The sequence below is a fragment of the Leptidea sinapis genome, chromosome 36 (assembly GCF_905404315.1).
Source record: "Leptidea sinapis chromosome 36, ilLepSina1.1, whole genome shotgun sequence".
NCBI classification, from domain to species: Eukaryota; Metazoa; Arthropoda; class Insecta; order Lepidoptera; family Pieridae; genus Leptidea; species Leptidea sinapis.
Window position 1 is genome coordinate 4264722 of NC_066300.1, and position 25654 is coordinate 4290375.

Genomic DNA, 25654 nt, shown 5'->3' on the forward strand with positions numbered 1-25654 from the left:
AAATAGTATATTGGGTATCTGAAGCTTACTTTACCCAGTTCAAATTTAATATGTTAATTAGAAAAATGGGCTTAAACTGAAAAAAATATTGTTGTACGAAGAATGGAATGAGGGTCTTAAAGTAAAAGATTGAGAATTTTCACCGACAGCGTGAAAACAACCGCGCTTATTTTTTCCGTGAAGCAGTAATGTATAAGCATTACTGTGTTATGGGCAGAAGGGCACCGTAGCTAGTGAAATTGTTGGGCAAATGAGACTTGACATCTTATGTCTCAAGGTGACGAGCGCAGTTGTAGTGCCGCTGAGAATTTTGCGGGTTTTTCAATACTTGAAGCGTATCAATTAGCATCAGCTAAAAGTCCGGCTCGTCTCGTCCCTTATTTTCTTTAAAAAAAACAAGGTCTGGCACAGGATACGAAGTAATCTCGGATCTAAACATAGCCGCATCACTTGGAGCTCATAATACTGTCTTCTAAGCAAAATGTTTGGGCATCATCGACGCAACCGGAGTGAAGTTGCCGCGAAAGGTAAAAGACTACTTCCTCCGGATCCTCTCGTCTGGCAAATCTGTAGTACAAAACGATATAATTACGTCAAAGCTCAAAATCACCGTTTCCTCATGGTGGTAGGTACGTGATAAAAAAAACCATGTAACTCTGCAAATCGAATTCAAATTCCACGTTAGGCAGATTTAGCAACTTTTCACTGAAATACCTATTTAAAGAAAAGGATTGTCTGGTTTTATGAAACCACGGTAAAAGTGGAACTTTTTTTCACATTATAGACATTTAATTAAAATTTTTTGGAATAATATTCCATTAAGGATATAAAAATCGCTTTATCAAACTTAATTTTATACTTGCAAAATTGGAATGATAGTGGGAAATAATAAAAGTGTAACTAAATGAGTAATAGTCTATACACTGCACGGTCAGCTGCTGCGAAGTATACGCGCCGCGCGACCGTCACGCGACATGCAACACACAGACGAAAATGTTGGAGACGATGTAATAAAAGTTTCACTTTAATAACGAGAGCAAGAGGAAGTATAATAATTTCAATAAAACACTTTTAAATAATTTAAACGCGTGTAATTGTAACTGTTTTCAGGGGCAGAAAAATGATCTGAAAAGGTCTTGAAACGTCGAGTTAAAAATAATAAAAACGTAACACGCGTTTTAATCCTTTAAAAGTGTTTTATTTATGTGTAACACTCGCGTTAATTAAAGAAAATACTAAGTGTAATAATAATACCTATGAAAAATGTAAATTTGGTATTCACAGTATTGGTTAAAGAAACTACAGAAGGCTTTATAAAAATATAAAAAAAAATGTTATTTTGGTTTCTTGATACTCTCTACCTAAGATCATTTAAACGTCTAGATAAACTGTAACATCTGTGAAAACGTAGAAAAAAAATTGAGGTTGACAGTTAACCTCTATTTTGATAAACACACACACACTAACACAAGGTGATATACAAATTGACAGTGTAAGACGTAGCTTCTCACGCACACCAAAGTAATAAACCGGGCCTGTTTTCATCGGGTGTCTAGCAGTAAGAGGATCTATCTAGATCTAGTACCTACGTACCTAAGTAAGCTTAGAATAATATTTTACGTGGCTTACGTAGTTACTTTTTGACGATTTTGCATACTTGTTGTAAAAATAAAGAAAACTAAGTACTTTCACAAGTTTACGTAAACAAATATTTTTTATCTTTAGTTCATTTTCTTTTTTTTATTTGACTTTGCTAAGGGCTTAGTAAGCTCTGAGGTGGAAACAAAGTGATTCAAGCCGTTTTTTTTTTCAGCGATTGAAATCACATCATCTAGGTTGTTGTTCGTTCAGTTCTTTTAGTTCAATTTAAAAAATGTTCCATCCACGTTCTGAGAAGAAGATGAATTTGTTATAAACTGAAGTAATCGTAACAAGTCAGAAATTAGCGCCAGATTCCAATAAGAATCTAGGTTATTCAACATACTTATTGTGTCTCATAAGAAATAGTATTCTGTCGTTCTTAAAGAAAGAATTTTCCTACAAGAAATTCTTATCAATTAACAATGCCGAATTCCTTTCCGATTCAAAAAAAGATACATTTCATCATCTAAAAAATTCAAATTTGAAATGCCCTAATGTAAATTTAATTAATGCCATTAAAAATTTACACATAAATGTGCATTAATAATACAAGATTTCGCCGAAAACTTTTTACACCGCTGTATTCGAAACGAAACGTCATTTCGAATGCGCGGGAAAAACTATAAAATGGCGGCAAACGATGCAAATGGCGCTGAAAAAGTGGAGAGAAGACAAAAAGTTAAAGGAACTCATAGTATTGCATCGACGTCGCAGATATTAAGCGATGTTAGGGTGTGTTCACACCGGTGTGAGCTTAATTTATACTACTTAATAAGTTTATGCGGCAATGTATCATACGAGTACGGAGTATTCGGTTTAAAGATAATTTATTCTCATTAAAAACATTACAAACTGTCACTTACATGAGAACAATATTTATAAATAATAATCAATGAATCGTTCTTATGATGAACATATACAAAAAAACAGGTATAAAACTAAATATAAGTGTGTGCACTAGAAAAGGAAGTATCACTCATTAATATATAGAAGCTATTCATATTATTTTCATCAATAAACATAAATTATACAGCGTATCCTTCCCTACTCTGTGTGAAAAAAAAACCCTTATGTTGGTGTTAATTGTTAGTCAACAAAATGCTAGTGATTTTGTAGAATAACGTGCCCCAATATTGGTACTTAATTTTTTTTTTTAAATATTAAAAGGACAATGATTTTTTTCTTTCAAGTTACAAAATCCAATTATCTTTATATTATGTTGGCAATGTGGAAATTGAGAGAAGTGAAACTTATTCTAGTAAGCATACAACAGTGCATATCAGCCTTAGAACTTTCATAGCACAACGCTGTTAGGCTTTATAGTTTTTGTGCTAATTCCCTCGTCCGCGGCACGGCCAGTTTTTGCCGCCGGGTGGAGTCTGAGAAGCGCGATGCGGCAACACCCGACAAAAACCGCCCGCCATAACGCCGGCAAACGGCGCAAAAACATCACAACATACGGATAAAATTAATGCGGCGACTCTTTAATTTTCAAGAAAGCGCGGGAGGAAACGTTGTAATGAGTGTTGTCAGTCGCAAAAACTTTTATAACGACGGTGTTCATTTAACTGTGGTGTCTTTGTACTTGCATCGTGGTGTAAAAACAATTTAAAATGGTCTTGCGATGCGTTCAGAATACACTTAGCTATCTACTTTTAAAGCTATTTACAAAATAATATATCAGCATCATGTTCTGTTTTGGATGTTAATTAGTGATCTTCGTTAGCTGCTTTTATATGAGCGTATACCTTTCTAAAGAGCCAGCAACGCTCCTGTAACTCCTCTGGTGTTCCAAGAGAATATAGGCGGCGGCAATCACTTAACATCAATTTACCCTCACGCTCGCTTGTCGTCCTCTTTAAAAAAACATATTAACCCAATAATAACCAAAAAAGAATTTCCTGGGACTAGATTATGTTTATTTTATAGCAATAACATTGACAGTACATTATTGTATATTTTATCAAAACCAGCGCAAAAAAAACGAATGCTGAGAGACGTGTGTCGCTTCTGCTCTCTCCGAGCGCCATTTGTTGCCGAAGCGGTAGCAGTATCTAGTATATTAGAAATGACATGAAAAGAATTCTAGAGGAATCAATTTAGAGAAAATAAATTCCTTTATGCTTTTATAATAATAAAAGCAAAAGATACAATTTTTCTTACATTGTAAGTAGATATATTATAACATATTCGAATAAATTCACTTCACTGCACTTCTCAGAATGGGCTTAAGTAAAAACTAATTAAATCTAAGAGTTAATTTTCGCAAACGGCGTACTAGCTACTTTTTTCACATTACACATTATATTCTTAAAAATATACAGCGTTGAATTGTTTGACTTTCATTTTTATTCGACTTTAAAAGGACTTAACTTGATTAAATTATTGACAAATTTAAATTAGAGAAATTTTTGACGACATGTTCCGAAAGTAACATAGAGAAACGTTAGCGGCCTTACTTAGATAAACTTGGTATAAAGTTATAACTGATGATAAACAAAGAAAGTACAAAATGTTTACAATATCGTTGACAACACTATCAATACAATGATAATTCTGAAGTTTTCCGAATGACAGCTTGTCATTTCCTTTCAAATAAACGCGGGAAACGTTATACGTCCGAACACACCATTCGTAAGCAAAATGTCTATTTGTAAATATTTTACATATTCTTGGTTTATGCTTAGTTATAACTTTATGCCAATTTTATTTGTGAGGCCGTAGGAGTCTTAGACTATTTATCAGTCTAGACAGACTATGCAAGCTGTGAAAATATCGAAATAAATTGAATTTAGAGTTAGCCTTTGATTTGAGCATTGCACGCACACTAACGCAAACTCACATACATATCGCGAGTTTAAGACGTAGCTTGTCACGCACACTAAAGTATTAAACCTGGCCTGTTTTTATTGGTTGTCTGACAGCAAAAGACTATCGAGATGTACACATTATCTGCTGTATTTGAAGAGAATAAGGCTAATGTGTTTATTGGTGTAATCGCTTCCGTAGTGGTAACTTACCCTTGAAGAAAGAAGCCTACGGAATACCAGCCAATAAACTTAATAATGATGAAATAAATGCGCGGGTAGTATATGCGTATAGTATGCGCGAAGGGAACGATGTCTGGTCCATGCGTCAACTGGTGAACGGGTGCTACTTGTGGCGAGGTTGACATGTTATAGTTAATAAATCATTGTGTTTGTTGGATGCGATTACTAATTATGACAGTAATCACGACCATCATGTTCACGACGCATCCTTACACACACAATGAATTAATTCAAGCTCTAAAGGTTGACGCACCCAATATACGATAATTTATATATTACTTATTATGAAGTATGAAATTTTAATCATAAATAAATAATTTAAAACACTTTTAACTTTGATCACGAGTCACATATTGGATGCAGAACCTTACAAACTAGTTTGTTTTGTATATTACAGCCATTGTAATATACTCTATTGATTGAAAAGAGCGGTCGTTGAGTTTCTTGTATGTTCTTATTTGGACACATTCTCCGTCCTGGCCCCAACCCAAAATCTTTTTCGCTATAAACCGCCCCCTAGTTGAACCCATATAAATGTTATCTCTAAGAGACCTAAAATTCATTATTGGTAATCAGACAATAGGAAGTATATAAATACTAAGTAGGTAAAACAAAATAAAACATAGACTGTTAATTTCTTAGTTGTAAAAAAATCTATATATATAAACGTAAAAGTCCTGACTGACTGACTGATTCACTCACTTAAATCAACGCCCAGCCCAAACCGGTTAACCTAGAAAGCTGTTTTTTTTACAACAGCTAGTTTACATAACGCAAGTATCCACTAAGAAGGGATTTTTGTAAATTCCACCCTTAAAGGGGTGAAAAGAGGGTTGAAAGTTTGTATGGGGATAGAGTAAAATTTTAAGTAAGAGACTTGAAACTTTTCGTATGGACTCCTTATCATTAAATATAAATTTATAAAACTCTTGACTATAATAGGTGTAAAATGAAGGAGAATTCTTTATATTAAGGAGAATTAACTTAATTCTGTGATCCATCTTTAAAGTCAATTCATTAACGGCCGTTTTCAATAACGTATCTCTAGCTACGGATATATTGCTATCACCGTTTAATGACAAGATCTTATGTATCCATAGTTATGTCCAATATTAATGTTATAGTCCAATGCTATCTGTTCATAGTTTATTAAAATGTAAGCAAGCGTAAAAGGATAGATTTGTCTACCTATAGAAAGTTAAACTAAGGTTAGATAGGTTATTGAAAACGGCCGGAAAACATTAATCGAAATGCCTAATTTCAAATATAATATCATACTATATAATGATCAAAACATTGCATTACTAAGCTTCAACTGAGATAGCAACAATATAATATATCAGAAGAAAAATCACCAAAACACTTATCAATCAAACCCTGATTCGTCTAGTGGATCGGTAGCAAGAAATTGGTGAAAATTATGCTTCTGATGTAGATGTATTAAATATTATTCGATTTTCATTTCCTTTTTTTGGCACCCCTAGCTCCGAATTCCACAAATAAGCTTTCGTCATAAATATAACGCCTATCCTAATTAAAGTAGCAATATTTCTACACGACAAATTGACTATTTAATTTTGCTCATTGAAAACTTCTTCAGGCACGTTGGTCTTTTGTTGTGATAGGAAATCACCATGTAAGTAGCAACACTAGTACCGTTACCCAACAGCTCTGTTTTTTTTTATGCAGTAGGAGTACAAACGAGCGTACGGGTCACCAGGTGTTAATTGATCAACGCCGCCCACATTCTCTTGCAACACCAGAGGAATCACAAGAGTGTTGCCGGCCTTTAAGGAAGGTGTACGCGCTTTTTTTGAAGGTACCCATGTCGTATCGTCCCGGAAACACCGCACAAGGAAGCTCATTCCACAGCTTCGTAGTACGAGGAAGAAAACCGCACTGTGGAGGACCGCCACACATCCAGATGGTGGGGATGATATCCTAACTTGTGGCGTGTCGTGCAAAGGTGGAATTCGGCGGCAGGAATCAGGTTAAACAGCTCTTCGGAACACTCCCCATGATAAATGCGGTAGAAGACACACAATGAAGTGACGTCTCTGTATATAAGTATTGTATTTGGTAAGTAAATAAGTAAGTATGTAAGTTGAGTTTGATTTTAAATACATTGATAATAATATAAATTATTTTATGTCGATTCAAAAAATACACAGTTTACGTTTCTGTCGGAATTCCGGAGTGTCACTGTTTTGAAGTGATAACTTCACATGCAAGGCTAAAGCGCTACGTTACGTAACACAATACTTCCGTCAAAAAAAAAACAATTTAAACATTTATTTTATTGTATTGTAATTGGAAAACTTACAGATAAATACAATAATAGTTAGGAAAATATTTACATAAAAGGCTATTTACAAGTTTTCGCAGATATTTACTAGCTAATTACATAATAAATAGTTATTAGATTAATATTAATAAATCGAGGATAAGAAAATCTGATCTAGCGACATGGTAAGAAAGATTCGTTAGTTTTTTTAAGAATGCTATCTATTATACATAAAAAATTAATACATAAACGGACGATTTTTTAACAGTTATAATGTAATGGCTTTAAAATGGTTAAAAAATGTTTCAAATTGCTCAGTAATATTTTCGAAAATCTCCAAGTGTATTTGTTTATTTATTACTTTTGTAGTAAGTAATAAATAACATTTTTCTGAATTTTTCTGACGTCTACAGTCATACAGCTGATTCATGTTGCATTTCAGGTATAACATAATGCCAATTTCATTTGTAAGGTAAGAGTTTGCATTTTAAACCTTTTAATTTTAGCACACGAATCTGGCTAGGTGGGTAAAACAACGGCGCCTTCTTCAGCTTTCAAGCGGTAGTGAGGTCGCACATTTTGTGTTTTTGGTTCGAAGGGCTTCAAAGCTAAGAGCTAAGCCAGACTTAACATCCTATGTCTCAAAGGGACCAGCGCATTTGCATGACTAGCAGTTTAAAGTTTGATCTGTTGGAAGTTGGATTGACCATTAACCAGGGACGTGCATATCATATAGGCAATTAGGCAGTGCCTACGTCGTTATGAACCTAAATAAATATAACACTAGTGTTACAGTTAATTTAGTTTAATTTGGTTCCGTTACTTTATAACCAAACATTTATTTAACACCTACTCATAAAATGTTTTCTTATGCAAGATACTAATCCCCTTATTCATAATAGTCTGCTAACTTAAGGCATTGCTAATTCTCACTCTGTCTTCTTCTGTTGACCTAAGTCAGAATGAGAAAAAACACTCCTAAGCGGCTGTTTAAAGTTAGCGGACAATTATGAATAAGGTAAATACCTACGGCAAGCAATCTTTGCTCGTTCCAAAGCTCAACTACGACTAGTTAGATCCATAGTGCCTACTTTGCTAGAAAACCAATGCACGCCCCTGCCATTAATATTAATTACGCAACTGACATGGCGTTGTCACAATACAAGTGATAAAACAGTAGCGTAACTCAACGGTCTCCTTGAAATTTATACCTACGTCTGGGTAGATCGTTAGGGTTGGTACATACAAGAAGATTGACGACGCAGATGGCGCGGTACAGCTAATTTAAGGCCTATCTAAGGACGACAGACTATCCGTGACACACTTTTTTGTCTGTGATAATAAGACCTATAAAATTATAAGCAGGAACGCATACGACGCGCAAAAAGTCGGATACACAAAATATCCTTCTAGATCTGACAGATCGCGCCGCAACGTGCCGTACATTAAGTGCGCCAATAGTAAGGGATGGCGATTCTTTCTAAAAAAGATAGATTTTTTAAATTAATTCAAACCGTTAGCTGATGTATGGATTCACAAAAGAATTTAAGGTCTAAAAGATCGATTTCTATATATATCTTAATCCATTTTACGACAAACGTGGAACATACCATAATAAATGTACTCTTTACGGTAAAAATCAGTTTTTTTAGTTCAGGGAATTCGATAATGATAATTATTTTTAATACCAAATCAAACTCATATCAGGTATGAAAGAAAATATGTTTTTTTCGAAATGTATTTATTTCATAAAAAGTGAAACATCCAAATACTTTATAAGTACCAAACTTTTAGGCCGATCTCAAAATTTAGCATCTCGTTAAATGTAGTAACAGACATTTTATAAAATTTGAAAAACTTAATTCGATATAATTTTAGCATTGAATGCTTAATATGAAACAGTACCTTTAATAATCTTTCTGTATGAATACGATGAACCTAAAGCTCTCTATTTCTAGTTCTTTTTTTGTAACTCAAGTACGAAATAATACACCGCGGTCGGCAATCCCTATAGTTCTGCCGACAAAATGAGCGAAAATGTACGTCGTATGCGTTGAGTCTCGCAGACTCGATAGCACAAAAAATTGTGTCGTTTGCGATAGGCCTCAACTCGAACAGGACTAATTTAACTCAGACGGCGCGTGGCGTACGGCGTGGCACTCAATAGTTGTGTCTTCCCAAGATTACTTAGCGGCCGTGTAAATCGTGTGTATGTGTGGGTGCGTCGTTTCGGGCGCTCTAGTATCAAGTTAAAGTTCTATTGCTGTATTGTGGCGTTGTTGAGTCCATCGATTAGTGCTATGAGAAGTCTAGCCTTCCCAAATCGACAGTACCCCAGGGCACTAGATTTTTCAGATACACCAAAACCGAGTGTGCCGTACGGCTTCCTACTCCCTCATCAAGTTTTGACACTTATTTTGTTTATAAAATGGTTTATTTTGCATGGTCTTATAGCTTGTTTCAATAGCTTTCTGATTAATTGGTTCAAATCATCCTAATAAAAAGCAATCTATTGCTCCACGTAAAATAATGCACATTGACAGAACGCTAAGTGATCGCCAAAATCGCGCCGATCTGAGGCATAAAGCGCGATTAGAGTTTCCCGGAACGGAAAAGGCTAGTGTCAATGTGTGAAACATACGCGCTGACTCATGGCCTTAAATATAACGTCTAAAAAAGTGAATTAATGCTATTTTAGGCGACAACTTTTTCCCATCTAATGATTCAATGAAACTTACGAGTACCTACGTGGCTCAGTCGAGCATTATCATGAAACCGCTTCTGAATTAGAAAGTGCATATTTTAGTTATCATCCGTATTGGTTACAATATAAGATTGAATAAATAATTAATAGAAATCAAAAATGAGAACGTATCTTATACCTATTCTAAAAATGCATCTGTTTTATGACATAATGTTATCTTAATAAATCAGGTTTTTGTTCATTGAAGCACTCAGCATTAATAAAAATAGAATTCTGTTCAAAATGACAACTTGTAGCTCAATTGCAGACCTTTAATCTGTCTGGCGACTAAGCTATGGATAAACGCACTGTTTCTATGGGTAATTTAATCACTGCGTTATATATTTTTTATATAAAATAGGCCAAGTTTATTACATTAGTATGTAGCTATGTCTTACACTCGCGAATTGTATGTCAATTTGTGTTAGTGTGCATAGATTGCTCAGAATAGAGGTTGACAGCCAATTTTTTCAAAGTTTTCACAGCTGTCAAAGTCTATAGATACGTTTGAATGATCTAAGTACTGCTTACAAGAGCAGTGTTTCCCAAACGTTGTTCTGCCATGGCCCGGTAAGTTTCACATATCTCTTCGTGACGCACTTAATACTTGCACATGTCTATGCGTACCTATCGAATCTTATAGATATACTTTCGAACGATTTTTGCCTAAAGTGTTGGGAAAACCTCGCCTCAACCCAAGATGGTGCCATCAGGTAAAATAGTACAGATTCATTAATAATAAAAAGGTTTTATTAGTACTTTGCTATGGCCTATTTATTCAGTAAATTTTGTTACGAAGTATGGAGCTGCTGTAAGGAATGCAATAACAAAAGTTTTATCCTTAGGTCTGGCTACACTTCAAGTCGGTATCTATATTTATTTTAAAGGTAAAAAAGTGTTGTAAACCCAGATTCACGAGCTAATTTTGTGTGAGTGTATATTTTACGTCAAGATAACCAAAATCAGGGTATGTTGCGACCCGGTATTTTATTTAGATACCCGGCAAATGGGAAACGCTGTTCTAGAGAATTTACGATTCGGATGTCTATGTGTCGCCAAGCAGGCCGCTTTGTCTAAAAGTGACTTTAACTTGTTGTCCATCACTGGGTCAGACAAGGGACAATCTTGAGCTCTTATCAAGTCCGACGTTGACTTAAAGACACATTGGTGCCTTGTGACCAGCGCAGAGTCCAAGGTTACAAGCGTATTACTAAGAGATTTTACAACATGATCTTAGTCAGTCTCTTAAGCTAAGACTAGAAGTACTTAGACTTTGCTCAGCTTTTACTTAGGTAAAACTTAGCTGAGTATGATAAAACGTGAACTTAACTCAGGCATTGGGTTGTCGTAGATTAATCTCAGTATATTTTAAACTGCCCAATGACTTATATAAAAATTAAACCAAAGATTATGATCAGCTTATAGTCAGTTGAGTTTTACGTAAGTAAAGTCTGAGAAAAGTCTAAGTTTGCTCTTATATTATTATTGCACAAGAAATAAAGGATTGCTTGTACCAAACTCTAGTAGGCTTCATTAGATACATAATAGCTTTAAGGGTAAAGCTTCGGTCTCTGGTCTATGGTAGTGTTCTTCTATTGTGAAAATTTTTCATCAATGCAAAAGAATTATTCCATAGGTACCTACTGTTTTGTATTGTATTTTGGTAAAAAAAATAAGATAATACGTAAATTATAATAATTTCAAAACAGGAAAACAAAATAATTGGCTTGGAGCCAATATAAGTTGTTTAGATTTAAAAATGGCAAGATAATATATTTTTACTTCGCTAACTACATGGGGCACAATAAAAGTTTACCACTTCTAGCTAATCGGAACTATTTGAATTTCGAATGTTATATTTGAAACGTTGCAACCTTCTTAGTGATAAAAAAAACTGGCGGGAAATCATTTGACAATTGTTTTTAATCACACAGCAAAGTTTTACGTACGTAACGAAAATGGAATTAAGTCAAAAAGATTTTAGAGCGATGACTTTTTATGATTTTAAAAGATCTCTCTCTCCGCAAGACTGTGCCGCTCGTCTTCAAAATGCTTTTGGGAGAGAAGCACCTTGCTTGAGCACCCTGAGGCGATGATTTGCTGAATTTGAGAGAGGTCGGGTTTCTTTACATGACGAATTTCGTGAAGGGCGGCCTTCAACTGTCGTCAATGAAAATAATGTGGCTACTGTTAAGCGGTTAATTGAAGAAAACCTGCGGATTAGCTATGAGACAATTCGAGGACTATTGGGGATCGGTATGGGGACGTCCAGTACTCGGAGGAGTTGTTCACGTTTATATCACCAGCCAAACCGACATTACCTTCAAATGCAAAATTTCCCGTATCATGTTGACATCTAGCATTCCAAAACTGGGCGTTTTACGAGAAACTCCTTGGCTCGCACTGCCACTTTGTTGAATCAATTACTTCAGTTTTCCCGACCCAATACGACTTAGATACCTTCTACATTATAGCTTACTCCCAACTTAATAGCCGGTAACACATCCCTGCTGTTGCGGATGTCCATGCTCGTATGCCTCACCACTTCCCATGAAGTGAGTCTCTTGTCCCTTTGCTTTATTTCTATAGATTAGATCATAACCAGCTGAAAAGGGAACAAAATGTTTTTATTGTAAAATGTGTAGAACATCCAGATCACGCTGACGACGTGAATGTTGCCTTACTTACTTTTAACAGTCACATTTATAGTAAATGTTCAAGAACAAGAGGTGAAGAACTGTATATTGCAGTAGTCCCATATCGGCATTTTGTTGACATGGGAAACTAACGTAATGACAATAGAAGAAAACGGCGTTCCGCGTTTTTGTTAAATAACGCGCAATAATTTACAATTATAAATTTTAATGTACTTTTAATGCCACTAAATATATATATATATATATATTTTGTAGTTTACTTTCACCTTATGATAAAATTGACAGATAAGTCATAATTAATGGTTGTAAAACCCTATTAAATTAATTACCAACTGATTTAAAGCTTATTTTTTTTTTAATAAAATTTTCTTTACGCAACGGCAATCTTGAAATCTTCAATAAAATGCATGTATTAGCTCTCGCTTCCTTCGTCCATATTTTGATCAGCCCCACAAGTACACAATAAGCAAAGGCTCACTCAACATATAATATTTTAATTTGACTTTTGAATCCTAAAACTGCTTATAACATTAAGCCAATGCAGTTATGATTCACCTAAAATCCGTAAAGGATTTCCTTATATTGATGATTAAGATATTCAACATAATTTCGTTAAATTTACAGAGGAAGTCTCGCAAATATTAGAGAAAGTTCGGTCGATAAGGCTTTGAAATTACATTGTTATAAATTCGAGTAGATTTAAAGCATTGTGATTAGTTAGATTTTCATAAGTTGAAAACATTATAGTATGAATAATTGATTCTTATGTGACATGGTCACTTACAGAAAATCAGAAGTCCAAACTTCTGGTTTGTATGCGAGCTATGTAGCGCAGGTGCCTCAGGACGAGCACAGAGGTCTAAAATAGGACCGAGGTAGATGATATATAGATAGGCTAATAAAAAATAAGAGAGAATAAGAGATGAAAATAAGACTAACGCCATATGAATTATAATATTATAGTGATGCTGAAAATGTTGATAATAATCTATATTTTGCGTGATCGCAAATCACCAAAAAGTATTGCTTGAAAGCATGCGGGCGACGGAAAACCCGCGAAAATATATTTACTTGACTTTAAGTAAGTTAATTTTACAATAATTCAGCAAGAGGATATAATTGGGCCATATGGGAATAGAATTAATATTAAATTGTTTCTTCTTCATATCAATATATTGCACATTTCTACCCTTAATGCCTCGCCTAGTATCTGAATACTGGCTATCAAAATCTCAAGTGATTGCCCATTCCATGGTCATCTGGAAGACAAAGGCAAATTGTTTTCAAAGAAACTGGGTGATATTAGTAGTGGCAATACTTCAATCCGACCCAAACTTTAGAACACAACACATATGGAGTATTATCTCTGGTCCGACGCGTGCATCCTAGGATCAGCTCGAATTTAACCGCGTGCAACGCAGAACTCCTCAAATTGTCGAGTATCTAGTGTTTCGTGAATGCATAGATCACTTGGCGTTGCATAGAGACGTCGCTTCATTTTTTATGTTCTACCGCATTTACCGCGGAGAGTCCGAAGAGCTGTTTGACCTGATTCCTGCAGCTGAAATCCACCTTCTCACGATACACCACAAATTAGGATATCATTCTCACCATCTGGATGTCTGGCGTTCCTCTATAGAGTGGCTTTCAATGAACTTTCTTCCACGTACAACTGAACTATGGAATGAGCTTCGGTGTGCAGTGTATTCAGGACGATACGTAATAGGTATCTTCAAAAAAAGTTAATACACTTTTCTAAACGACTGGAAATGCTCCTGTGATTCTTTTGGTAGTGCAAGAGAATATGCAAGTTGGTGATCAATAAATATCAAGCGATCTAGGGATCTTCTTCCATCAAAAAAGAATTGTGGCATTAGTTTTTCCACAAAATATGATTTACTAAGAGAACAATGCCGCCAAGCAAAGCTATACCTGCATCCCCTGTGGTAGGACATATCTTATCAACTTGAGTTGAGGGGTGCTCAAGTTGCTGGGGTGTGATTGAGTCCATTGGAAGCATCGACAAAAACGTACTTCAATGAAAACATAGCTGTTAATGTCTTTGTATTTATATATGAAAAACATAGTGGTTCCGGAATAACATAATTTACATGTTGAGTGTGGAGTGAGAGTGATTGGAGAGGTGTTGAGTGTTTATTTTGCCAAACTAAAAAAGTTTCAGTGGAATTGGGTGCTAGGATTTGGTATAGACTATAGAGGCTATACCATTAGTATTTATTTTTAAGGCTAACTGGACCCTTTGTCCGTGGGTTCCTAGCGCTATAAGGCTTTTTAAGGAAATAGCAAAAAGGTTAGCCGACATCACAGGAGACCGACGAGCAGGCAGCTACCTCGGACAAAGAATTAGTCCAGCTATTCAAAGGGGGAACTCTGCCAGTATCTTCGGAACCTTGCCTAAAGGGACTCCTTTTACTAATATATTTTAGTTACTATATTATATTTTTTAAGGTTTTTAGTTTTAGGTTCATTGTTCTAGTATATATTTCTTAAATATTTAAGTATTTTATATTATATTGCTATTAATATTATAACACCTAGACACATATTCAATAATGATATACTTCTTACATCGACTGATGCAACATCGACGAGAATTGAAAGACGCGTCTGTATGTAACCGATCCTATGCAATGTTTTGTAATGGGGCCTATTACATTTTGATTTATGGATACTCCTCTGTACGTAATACTCAAATAAAATAATATATACAGTGGGCATAATGCTATCTCGAGTAAAGCAAAGGAGATAACAGGTTCTGATCAGTTTATCTTGGAGCTCAATGAATTAAAAATATCCAGATAATTTGAAATTTTTGACAGCTGTCATGTGCTAAAAATATTACTTAAGCATGTTTACAAATTTTCACTTTAGTCAGTAGCAAAAGTAGGTGCAATCCTGTCACTTTTTGGTATTTTTCCGTTACTTACTATCACAATGATGTTATGTACGGTGGCAAAGTTCTGAGTTTTGAGGTTTTATTTAAGCCCGAGGTACTTTATTGCTAGATGGTATCTGCCTGATGGTAGATAGGCAACTGTTCTGTGTGAAACAACAATGTTGATATTTCATTCATTAACATCTCTAAAGACAAATGTGGACAGTGTCCCGACGGTCAACTCGTTTAGACGTACATCTACGTAACTACTCAACATAGAGTAGTTACGTAGATATGGCATTCACTATACTGATATTACGCAGGTAATGGATATGATAAATTTATATTCAATATTTTTTTTATATTTAGTCTTAGATCATTTATACGACTATGACAGCTGTAAAAATGTCAAAAAAAATTACCTTAGAGTTAATCTTTATTTTGAGCAATGCTAACATAAAGTGTCAACGTAGTAAGTGTTAACGTGTAAGACGTAGTTCACGCACACTAAAGTATTAAATCCGGTTTTTATCGGATGTCTAAGAAATAATAATAATAATAATATTGACACACTTATTACACAAATTATCTTGCCCCAAGTTAAGCATATATAGCCTGTGTTATGGGTTACAAGACAATGATATATTTAATACAATATACTTACTTAAACATACATAAATTCATATAAACATACATAAATACCTTTAAACATCCATGACAAACATCCATATTCATCATATAAATGCTTGCACCTACCGGGATTCGAACCCGGGACCTCTAGCATAGTAGGTAGGATCGCTAACCACTCGGCTATACAGAAATAAGCTAATGTTTCAATTAATTTACAAATACTTAATAATTAAATTAAAAATAATTAATAACAAATTAACATGTAATAGAAATTAAACACATATCACATTTTCAATTATCGTAGGCATAAACAACGTTCGTTGAGTACATGCCACCTCTGTTTTATAATCTATATAAATCACGGCATACCGGACGCCTTTCTTTCTTTCACCAGTACAGAATCGTGTGAGGCGGCGACCGCACGCCATGCTCGGACCCTCGTGAGCGCTCCTCCGTGGCTACACCATGAAAGGGACAACCACAGTGACCTTCCTCCTGCTGGTGCTCCGCCCCGCGAGGACCCAGGACGACTCCTTCGCCAGTTCCTTCCTGTCAGGTCTGTTAACCCACTTATATTAGCTATAAGGTCAAATGCGCGTTGAATATGTTCCCAACTAATTTGGCGAAAGAGAGTCAACCGTTACACTCACCTATATAATGCTAACGGGTTCTATACTCATCAACTATACAAATTAACCTTACATCTATATTTAATTTAACTAGTTCTTCAAGCTAACTTAAATCTTAGCTGTTTTTAATAAATGAATAGCATAGGTAGTAAAAACAAACTGAATATCTCATTATTTTATAGAACGACATTTACATATAGTTCTTTAAGATTTTTGTGTAACAATAATAAAAATTAATTTATTGAGTAAAAGAGAAATTTTAATCATCTTTATTCTAGGACAGTTTATTCATTTCTTTTTATAAACATAATCCCAAAAGCTTACGTTTTTATTTGTTTGTATAGTATCTATTAAGCTAAAACCTGTAAATTTTAATAATAAGTAGAAATAGACACAGGTGGTCTTGAGAGATAACGGTGATAACTCCGTTAAACAATATAGGTAGGTATGCGATGCGTAGATAATTTATGTATACACTCATTTACTTGAGTCTTCTGTAGTTTCCATAGAACACAGCTACAATAGTGTCTATTGTACTGTCACAAAGTGGTATATTTAATAATTGTTTTTGTAAATATGTAGAAAGTTGCGCTGATAGAACGATAAAAAGTAGTATAAATGCTTTAGAAATGAGGGCTGTTGGATATTATTATCACTTTGACAGTCGGAATTTGTCAGATGTTAAGTATAATTGGGGCCCCACTAACGGCTGTTCCCAATATACTATCTACAGAAAGAGATAAATTACTACTGTCAGTAATAGCTGTCAATAATCTGAAGCTGTCCCAATATACCCGATAAGTCATTCTTATGGCCTTAAATTGTGGCGCGTGAATTGCAATTTCCATACAAACTTCTATCGTTGGTAAGCTATACATCGTGTCATTGACAGACAGCGTGCACAGATAAGGTGAGTTACCGTCGTTTAAAGTTTATTGGGACAGAAAAGTCAACGATAGTTACGATTTTTATCTCAAGTAAGAGATAGACTGAATATTGGGAACGGCCGTAATTTCGGTGCACTTAAAACTAAAGGAGTTGTTTGTCGTGGCATTCTTCGTTTACTTACTTGATATGACATCAGATTACTAAAAAAAAGTTATGATTATTATTGAGTTTGACATTTGTCCTATTTGTCGTGTTCAAATTAGATCATTGAATTGTTGTTGACAATGAAAAAAAAGGCTCTGTTGTAAATAGTACTTTTCTAACGCCGCGTCTTCTCTCAAAGACCGCCATTTATATCCGAAGCCGTGGTAGTGTTAGAAGTGACATCAAAAAGTTTTCTAAAGGAATCAATTTTGAGAAAGAAATGCCTTTTATGCCTTTTAATACAGCTTTTGTATATCATTACATTTTATAACCAGTTCAACGTATATTAGCTATGTCGACTGTCAGACCGAGACCGATTAGAAGTGACAGTGACAGCTGACATACACATTAACGCCATATTTAAATCATTGCAAAAGTCGCCCTGAAACTAGGTGTACTTTAGTGGAATACCTGGTCACTTATATTCCATACTGATCTTTCTACTACCTTACCCCAGGGCCCAAATTTATCTGGAACATCTTACTACCATCAGCAATATAAGGTTTTCCCCACTTGATTTGGTAATTAATTAAGACGAACGGTGGACAGTCCCTAATGTGTTTGTAAATAAGAATGCTGGAAGAGATATGTTATTCCAAAAAATCCAAAGTATTATTTGGAAAATTTAAGAATAACAAAAAAAACCATAGATATTAAGTATTACTAGTTTTTGATGGATAAGATAATTTTGTTTTTATTGTGACAGCAGTAAATAACAATAAGTAACTCTTGTGTACATATAACTGTTTCAACCAACAATTTAATTTCTAAAATAGTTTATGTAATTAAATGTTATATGTATGTAATGTTGATGTTTTTTAAAAATAAAATAAGTTAAGATGCTTTTAACAGTGTTTAACGGACTAGTTACGTTACACGAGGAGTTTTAATTTTATTAACTGTGACTTAGGAAATCATACATGAAATCTATCTTCAAGCCGTTTAAAAAGGTTACAATTTAATGTGCTTACCTAAAGACACTTTACCATTTGAAAATACCAGTAAAATTTAAGCGGAGATTTTTAGGGACGGTGACATTTGTAAACACGTGGTCTGTTTATTTTACATGGTTTTATGAAGATCGTTAAATAATAACATAACGACGGATTACAGACATACCATTGAACTTTAAGATTTCCTTGTTTGTTGGAGCTATGAATCGGTGATAATGACTGAATAACTCTCCATACCTATTAATATTTTTAGATTATCAATGTTACAAATCAAAGGATACTACCATTTTATGTTCAGAAAGCAGTGTTAATTAGAATTGTCACAGTCAGGCAAGGTGTTATAGATCTTAGTAGTGCAGTAAATTTGCCAGCTACATCAAACACTCTTCAAACCAAACACGTGGTTGAATACAACTGTGTGGATGCAGAAAATTGCATCGTTTGTACATCTAGCAGACATCCAGTATTATCGAGAATCTCAATAATAAAATTAAATATAATCACTTATTTATTTATTTAATTCAGAGAGATCTCCATATATATTAGTAAATGTATTAGTAACAATATTTCTTATGAACTACGTTAGTATTATTAGTGAAATATATTAATAAACCTAGAGCTTACTGTATCCAGTGTTTCTGGAAGGAACAGTCAGCTCTGGCAGCAATCATCTTTAGGATGCTCTTACTGCTTACACGTAGACGCTGCAACATGGAAACCGCTTTTTTGCGCATTATGGCATGGACACCATCCACAGATGCCTCAGCAAACATTCCAGAAGCGCTACAACGCCATGGTAGCCCCAACAGCCTCCTAAACGCATTATTATATGTGACACGTTGAACGCTATAAGCCCTGCGCGAATATGACACCCACAAGCCGCTCGAGTAAAAAGACTGGCAGAATGGTTTAAATAACTTAACCAGTTATATTTTGATATGACAACTTACCAAAATTAATTTTATCAACATGAAAATTGGCGAATGTGACTTTATTTGTGGTCCCGTTAGTCGAATTTTAAAAGTGTCCGCCTACGAAACGGTTATTGATTTCGATACGAGTCTTTGACATAAAATCATAATGTAATATGACAAATTTTAAGATGAATGGTTGATTTTAGCGAAATACACAAACAAATTCACATCCGCATATATATACTATTAGTTAGGAGTATACTAGTATTTATTAGGAGTTAATTGTTATTAGGTATATATTTGATTGATGATTGGGAATGAACTTACCAGTGTGAGGCTCCTTTGCACAGGATGCCGGCTAGATTTTGGGTAACACAACGTCTCCTATTTCTGCCGTGAAGCAGTAATGTGAAAGCATTATTGTGTTTCGGTCTGAAGGGTGCCGTAGCTAGTGAAATTACTGGACAAATGAGACTTAACATCTTATTTCTCAAGGTGACGGGAGCAATTGCGGTGCCGCTCAGAGTTTTTGGGTTATTCAAGAATCCTTCGCGGCATTTCATTGTTATGGGCAGGGCGTATCAATTACCATCAGTTGAACGTACTGCTCGTCTCGCCGGCAGTCTCAGCAGAAATAGGCGCCGTTGTGGTACCCATAATGTAGCCGGCATCCCGTGCAATGATGCCTCAGCCTCCCACTGATGGTATATTAGGTTCACACATAGGAGGAAATGAAACTACTTAATGCAGTGGAAATTATGAATGATTGATTTATCATAGACTAAACATCAACGCGTGTGAAGTTAATAATATTGTATTATGTCAAATAAAACGGCGTGAGCCAATTTCTTTTTTTTATGAAACTAAGGGGCGAGACGAGCAGGACGTTCAGTTGATGGTATTTGATACGCCCTGCCCAGTACAATGCAGTGCCGCTCAGGATTCTTGAAAAACACAAAAATTCTGAGCGGCAATACAATAGCGCTCGTTATTTTAGTTTCCATTATCAAGCAACGTTTAACAGAACATGTGTCACGTCAATGTCACACATTGTTCATGACTGGCTCGAGTACGCTCACTTGGGCGTAGTGTTAGTTGCCGCACTTTGCGACTACGCCTGCGGTATCTAGTTGGAGCGCAGCGGAGACCAATCCTTAATCTAAGTTAACATTATTATGTAGTGATAACCATAATGTTGACACCAGGGACAAACATAAACTTGTAATGCCTATTACCTACCTACTGCTACTAGATAAAGTCGAGATAGTAAGTAGTAATGTTAGCAGTATTGTGAAGGGTGATGTAAATTTAATTGGCTCTTACAAAGTGATCCTAGAAAAAGGAAGAAACAAATTGATTGCACAATTCAAAATAATTTTTAAAAACGTTTATGTGTAAATAAAATACTTTTTAAAAACGCGTGTAATTGTAAATTAGATTTTCCATTAGATTTTTTCCGTAAAAGTTATTTTATTATTATTTTAACCCGAAGTTTCAATCCACTTGAAAACGAGATCTGGAAAGGTCTTGAAATATTGGGTTAGCTAAAATGATAATAAAAATGCAACTTTTACACAAAAATCTAATGTAAAATCAAATTTACAATTACACGCGTTTTAATCCTTTAAAAAGGGTTGTTATGTTTCATATTGTGTGTATAAATGTGTAACACTCGCGTTAATCAAAGAGTGAGATACTAAAGATAAGGTAATAAAACATTAATGACATTCTTAATGATACCACTAATCGGGGAAATAGCGACCGCCCTCAGGCTGTTAAATTTTATTGCAACGAAATTTAAAAAAAAAGAAGTCCGCTGAGTTGCTTGCGCCTGTTCTTCTCAGGTCTGAGGCCTAGATTTTCGAATACTTTGATAGTTTTTGACGTTCAATCAAGTGATTTAGAATCCTATTCAAAATAAAAATATTTGAATATGAATTTGCATATTCAATCACTCAGACTGATTCTATTAAAATTATTAATTATAACTGTTAGAAATCATAAACTTAGTATTGTAAAAAATGTAATTGGGCTATTATCGTAGCCGAGTCCTCAATTAATGAATATCTTGTATTTTAATAACGTTATTCAATATTACTAACAAGGCAATTTAATTTCGTAACTACTAAAAGCATCAAATAAAGTAAAAACTGTGCGACTAATTGAAAATTAGTAAACGCATTAACGTCATACTTTGTTGAGTATATTTTACTAAAATACACATGGCAAGGATTCTTGTAAGTGAGGAGTGAGGAAGACGGAGAGGGGGGGGGGGGAGACAGTGGAGAAAGTACCTCAGACGTGACGTCACAGCGCCCTCTCTGATCGAACGTGACGCAACTCGATAAACGTCTCGTGTTACTGTGAAACGTTCGATGTTCTCGTGGCTACTACAGATAATAGCCGCAATAATTTTTCCGACATATGTTGATAGCATCTCCGGAACAAAAAGAACATAAACCATTTATCTTCTCAAAATAGAATCTTTGAAACTTTTAAAATTTATATCTTGGGTTATAAACATCATCCAAGCAACTACTAACTGTGGTGTGCAAGCATTATGGTGTTTTGGTGTTTTGGGTGTCGATTCTAGTAAAATAAACTTGGTGCTATTATTTATACAGGAATAAATAATAGTTAACCAAGTTCAAAAAGTTTCAGGAAAAGAAAATGGATCATCTATTGAAAACTATGTTTTCATAATAGTTTAATAATTTACATTTTAACCTTAAAAGTGAACCTTAATTAAGTTGGCGATATCCTGTAACTTATCACTCAAAATAAAATCTTAATAAAGTTGAAACTATGCATCGAATATTTTTAAAAGAATAGTTGTAGAATACATCTACAAAGAAATACCGAATTCAAAAGAGTACTTTATTGGATTTTTGTCTGATTGTCGTTATCTTAGATCGGGATACATATAGGTTACATGAAAACACGCTAGATGCAGATATAGTATTTTTGCTAGTTTATATCCACGTTAAACTATCGTGGGCAACTACAACACTCTGCTATAAACCAGACATAATATCAACTTCACGCGCGTTGATGTTCTTACATATGACAGATCTAATATATCTAAAATCAAATATATTTCAACAAACCTGACATAGAAATAGTAACTTTGTCATGTCATGATCATTGCTAGTTTTATAAATTTGTACATTTATATTAGTTTCCATATGCAGCAGCATAAGCAGTTTTCAAAAAAATTATAACTGACACAGATACGGCGCTACTAGTTAACTTTAGTTAATTTCAAATTACTATTTAGGCCCTGTTCGAAGGACGATGGACTCTACGGTCAGTAAAGTGGTCTTGGCCAAAAGGCACCAGATCAAGAGGTCGACCAAGGGCTAGATGGGCAGAAGTTGGCTAGACAGATCTTATGACAGAGAAGGATGGCATTCCTTGGGGGATGCTTTTACCCGAACGGGGTCCATGCATTTAATAATTAGGTTGTTGATAATTAAAGCAAATAATAATTAAACGAATTAAAAAAATAGAATTTATATTAAGAAATCAAAATTATCTAGGTGTAATAAATGTAACTGAATATAATAGGTAAATAAGTTACCATTTCATATCGTTTAATATGTACACACGTACGTATGTAAGTACGTTTGCCATAGATACATACGTACGTAAGTATGTACGACATACGTATCTAAGATTAATTATTTGTGCTAATAATGTTTCAGTTATTATCAGTGTACGCTATGTTGGTATCACATGAATAGACGAAACGTCCGGTGAGGTCGTTCACCCCACACTCGAGAAAGCCTCAGTCGACGAAGAAAACGCAAGCTAACGCTGCTGCCGTTGCTTTACACGACTTTTGATGCTTTTGTTGTGCAGCTACATGATTTACATAAAACACCATTTATAGCATTTTAATGCGCGGACTTACTACTGTGTTTCAACAGGAATTATTATAAACTTCAATTTATTTGTGTTACTTAAATATAAATTAAGTGAGTAATGAAGTATCAAATGTAAAAAAAATAAAGAATATCTCAAGCCAATTTTCTAATTTTAAAAATTTTATTAGTTACAACAAAAATTATAAAAAATTAATTTAAAGCTTATCCCCCAAAAATATAAAGCAATTATTGAGGTTGAGCAGGTTATCAACTGAACAGCCTGAGAGTTGAAACAAGACATACCGAGATTTACGAACCATATGTCACTGGAACGGTTGGCTCAGATGGAAAAGAGCTCGGACGGATTTCGAGAGGTCCCGATTACGAGTCCCACATCATTCAAAATTTTGGATTCAAGTAATTAAATGTTGACGAAAACTTACTCAGAATATATATACTTATACAAAAAAACTCATGTCAAACTGGGCATTATAAAACCATATTGAAATAAAAGTATATTAAAACTTCTAACATTAAAAATCAAAAATAAAGATTGAATAATAGGAGTAAACATTTTGGTATATAATAACCTGTTATAAAGTGCTAAGATGTTCTAAAAATAAATCTAAGAAGTAATAGTATCCGTATTTATGACCTGAATTAAGAATACTTTATTCGGGTCATTCTTGTATAACAAGATCCATGTGGAAGATAATACACAGAGAAATAAAACAATGTTTATAAATATATTAACAATACTTAATATGGTTGTATGAAGTAAAAATATCAGTACCAGCAAGGGAACCAAGAATTTTCTTTATGAAAATGGACGAGACTAGCAGGATGTTCAGCTGATGGTAATTGACACGCCTTACAATACAATGTAGTGCTTCTCAGGATTCTTGAAAAAGCCAAAAATTCTGAGCGGCACAACAAGTGCGCTCGTCACCTTGAAATATAAGATGTTAAGCCTCATTTGCCCAGTAATTTCACTAGCTACCGCGCGCTTCAGACCGAAAAATAGTAATGTTTACACATTACTGCTATCTGCTACTGCTAGCTGATAGCTGGATTGATCTTTTGGTCGAAGCTGGCCTGTGTTTGGGTTTCCAGTAGCCCTATTGAGGCGCATAATAGTACTTCGTACATTCTCGGCGCCTCTCAGCCCCATGGTCCAATTATCTTGTCACCAAACGGCACAAAGATGTGAGACTATCTTATACCGACACATTTGCGACGTTTGCAGTCGAAGCAGCAGCTCCAGCATCACCTTAAAGTACGTGAAAAATATATAATAAACTAAAAATATTAGGAAGTAAAATACTCATATAAATCTAAAAACTTTCAGTACTTTGCACTGACACGCTGAAATCTTTGTTTTTTATTATAAGCTTTAAGGCCCCCAGTATTTTCTGTATCTTTTGGATCTATCGATTACATAATTTTTTTTAAATAAACATATTATTTACCCTAGAGAAATGCAGTCTTTTCGTACTCGAGAAGTCCATCGTTTGCTATAAATTTGAATTTTTGCCATCAGTCTTCACAATTAGTTTTGATTTTGAACTTTATACAAATATGCCATGTTTCTTTATCTCATGGAACATGCTTGTTATCTTATTCCTTATCACTTTGGGTGATTCTTCCATCTCAACAAGATATATTTCCAAAATAATCAAGTGTATGACCTTATAATGGTCAGCTTATTTGAACAATTTATTAAATGTCAACGGCAAATATCCGTGGTAGTTGTAATAAAAGCGCTGAATGTTTAATGGTGCTCTAACCAATAATAACCTCCTCGTTACACTAACACCGTTACCAAACTTATAATGAATTACTCTATGAGCACGATGTATTTTCACTTGATGAAAAAGATGTATTCGTTGTATCGCTCGCTTAAGCTAATTTCACTACAAATTTTAATATGATACTTTAAAAAGATGAAATCTGTAAATACCTGAGTTTCTTTAGAGTGCATCTGGTGTGGTGCACCCCACTATCCAATTGAACCATTTGACCACAGGCAAAGCATAGATATCTGCACGTATTTTCACTTTGTGAACGGCTTCACTTGACGCTTTTGGAGACGTCGCTTTGTTGTTACTCTGCTACCTCATTTACGACGGGAAGTGTTCCAAAGAGCTATTTGATCTGAATGCCATAAATTGCACCACATACCTCAAGGACTTCCTCCACATAGCAGTTTTCATGGAACTTTCTGCCAGTGACGACCAAATTATGGTTAGGTAATAACAATATAACATAACATACATACAAATAAATATTAGGTCGATAG

The 25654-nt window shown here is 34.7% G+C and overlaps 1 protein-coding gene and 1 long non-coding RNA gene across 2 annotated transcripts in view; one reads left to right on the top strand and one right to left on the bottom strand.

The window, feature by feature from the left end:
* Positions 1–25654, bottom strand: part of LOC126975650 (uncharacterized) — a 157065-nt gene that overhangs the window by 65322 nt on the left and 66089 nt on the right. The window lies entirely within an intron of this gene.
* The window catches only part of LOC126975605 (protein masquerade), a 38533-nt gene continuing 29189 nt past the window's right edge, over positions 16311–25654 (top strand). The window contains exon 1 of the mRNA XM_050823571.1: positions 16311–16457. Coding sequence (XP_050679528.1) covers positions 16367–16457 — 91 coding nt within the window. The 5' untranslated portion in view covers positions 16311–16366. The remainder of the gene's footprint in view (positions 16458–25654) is intronic.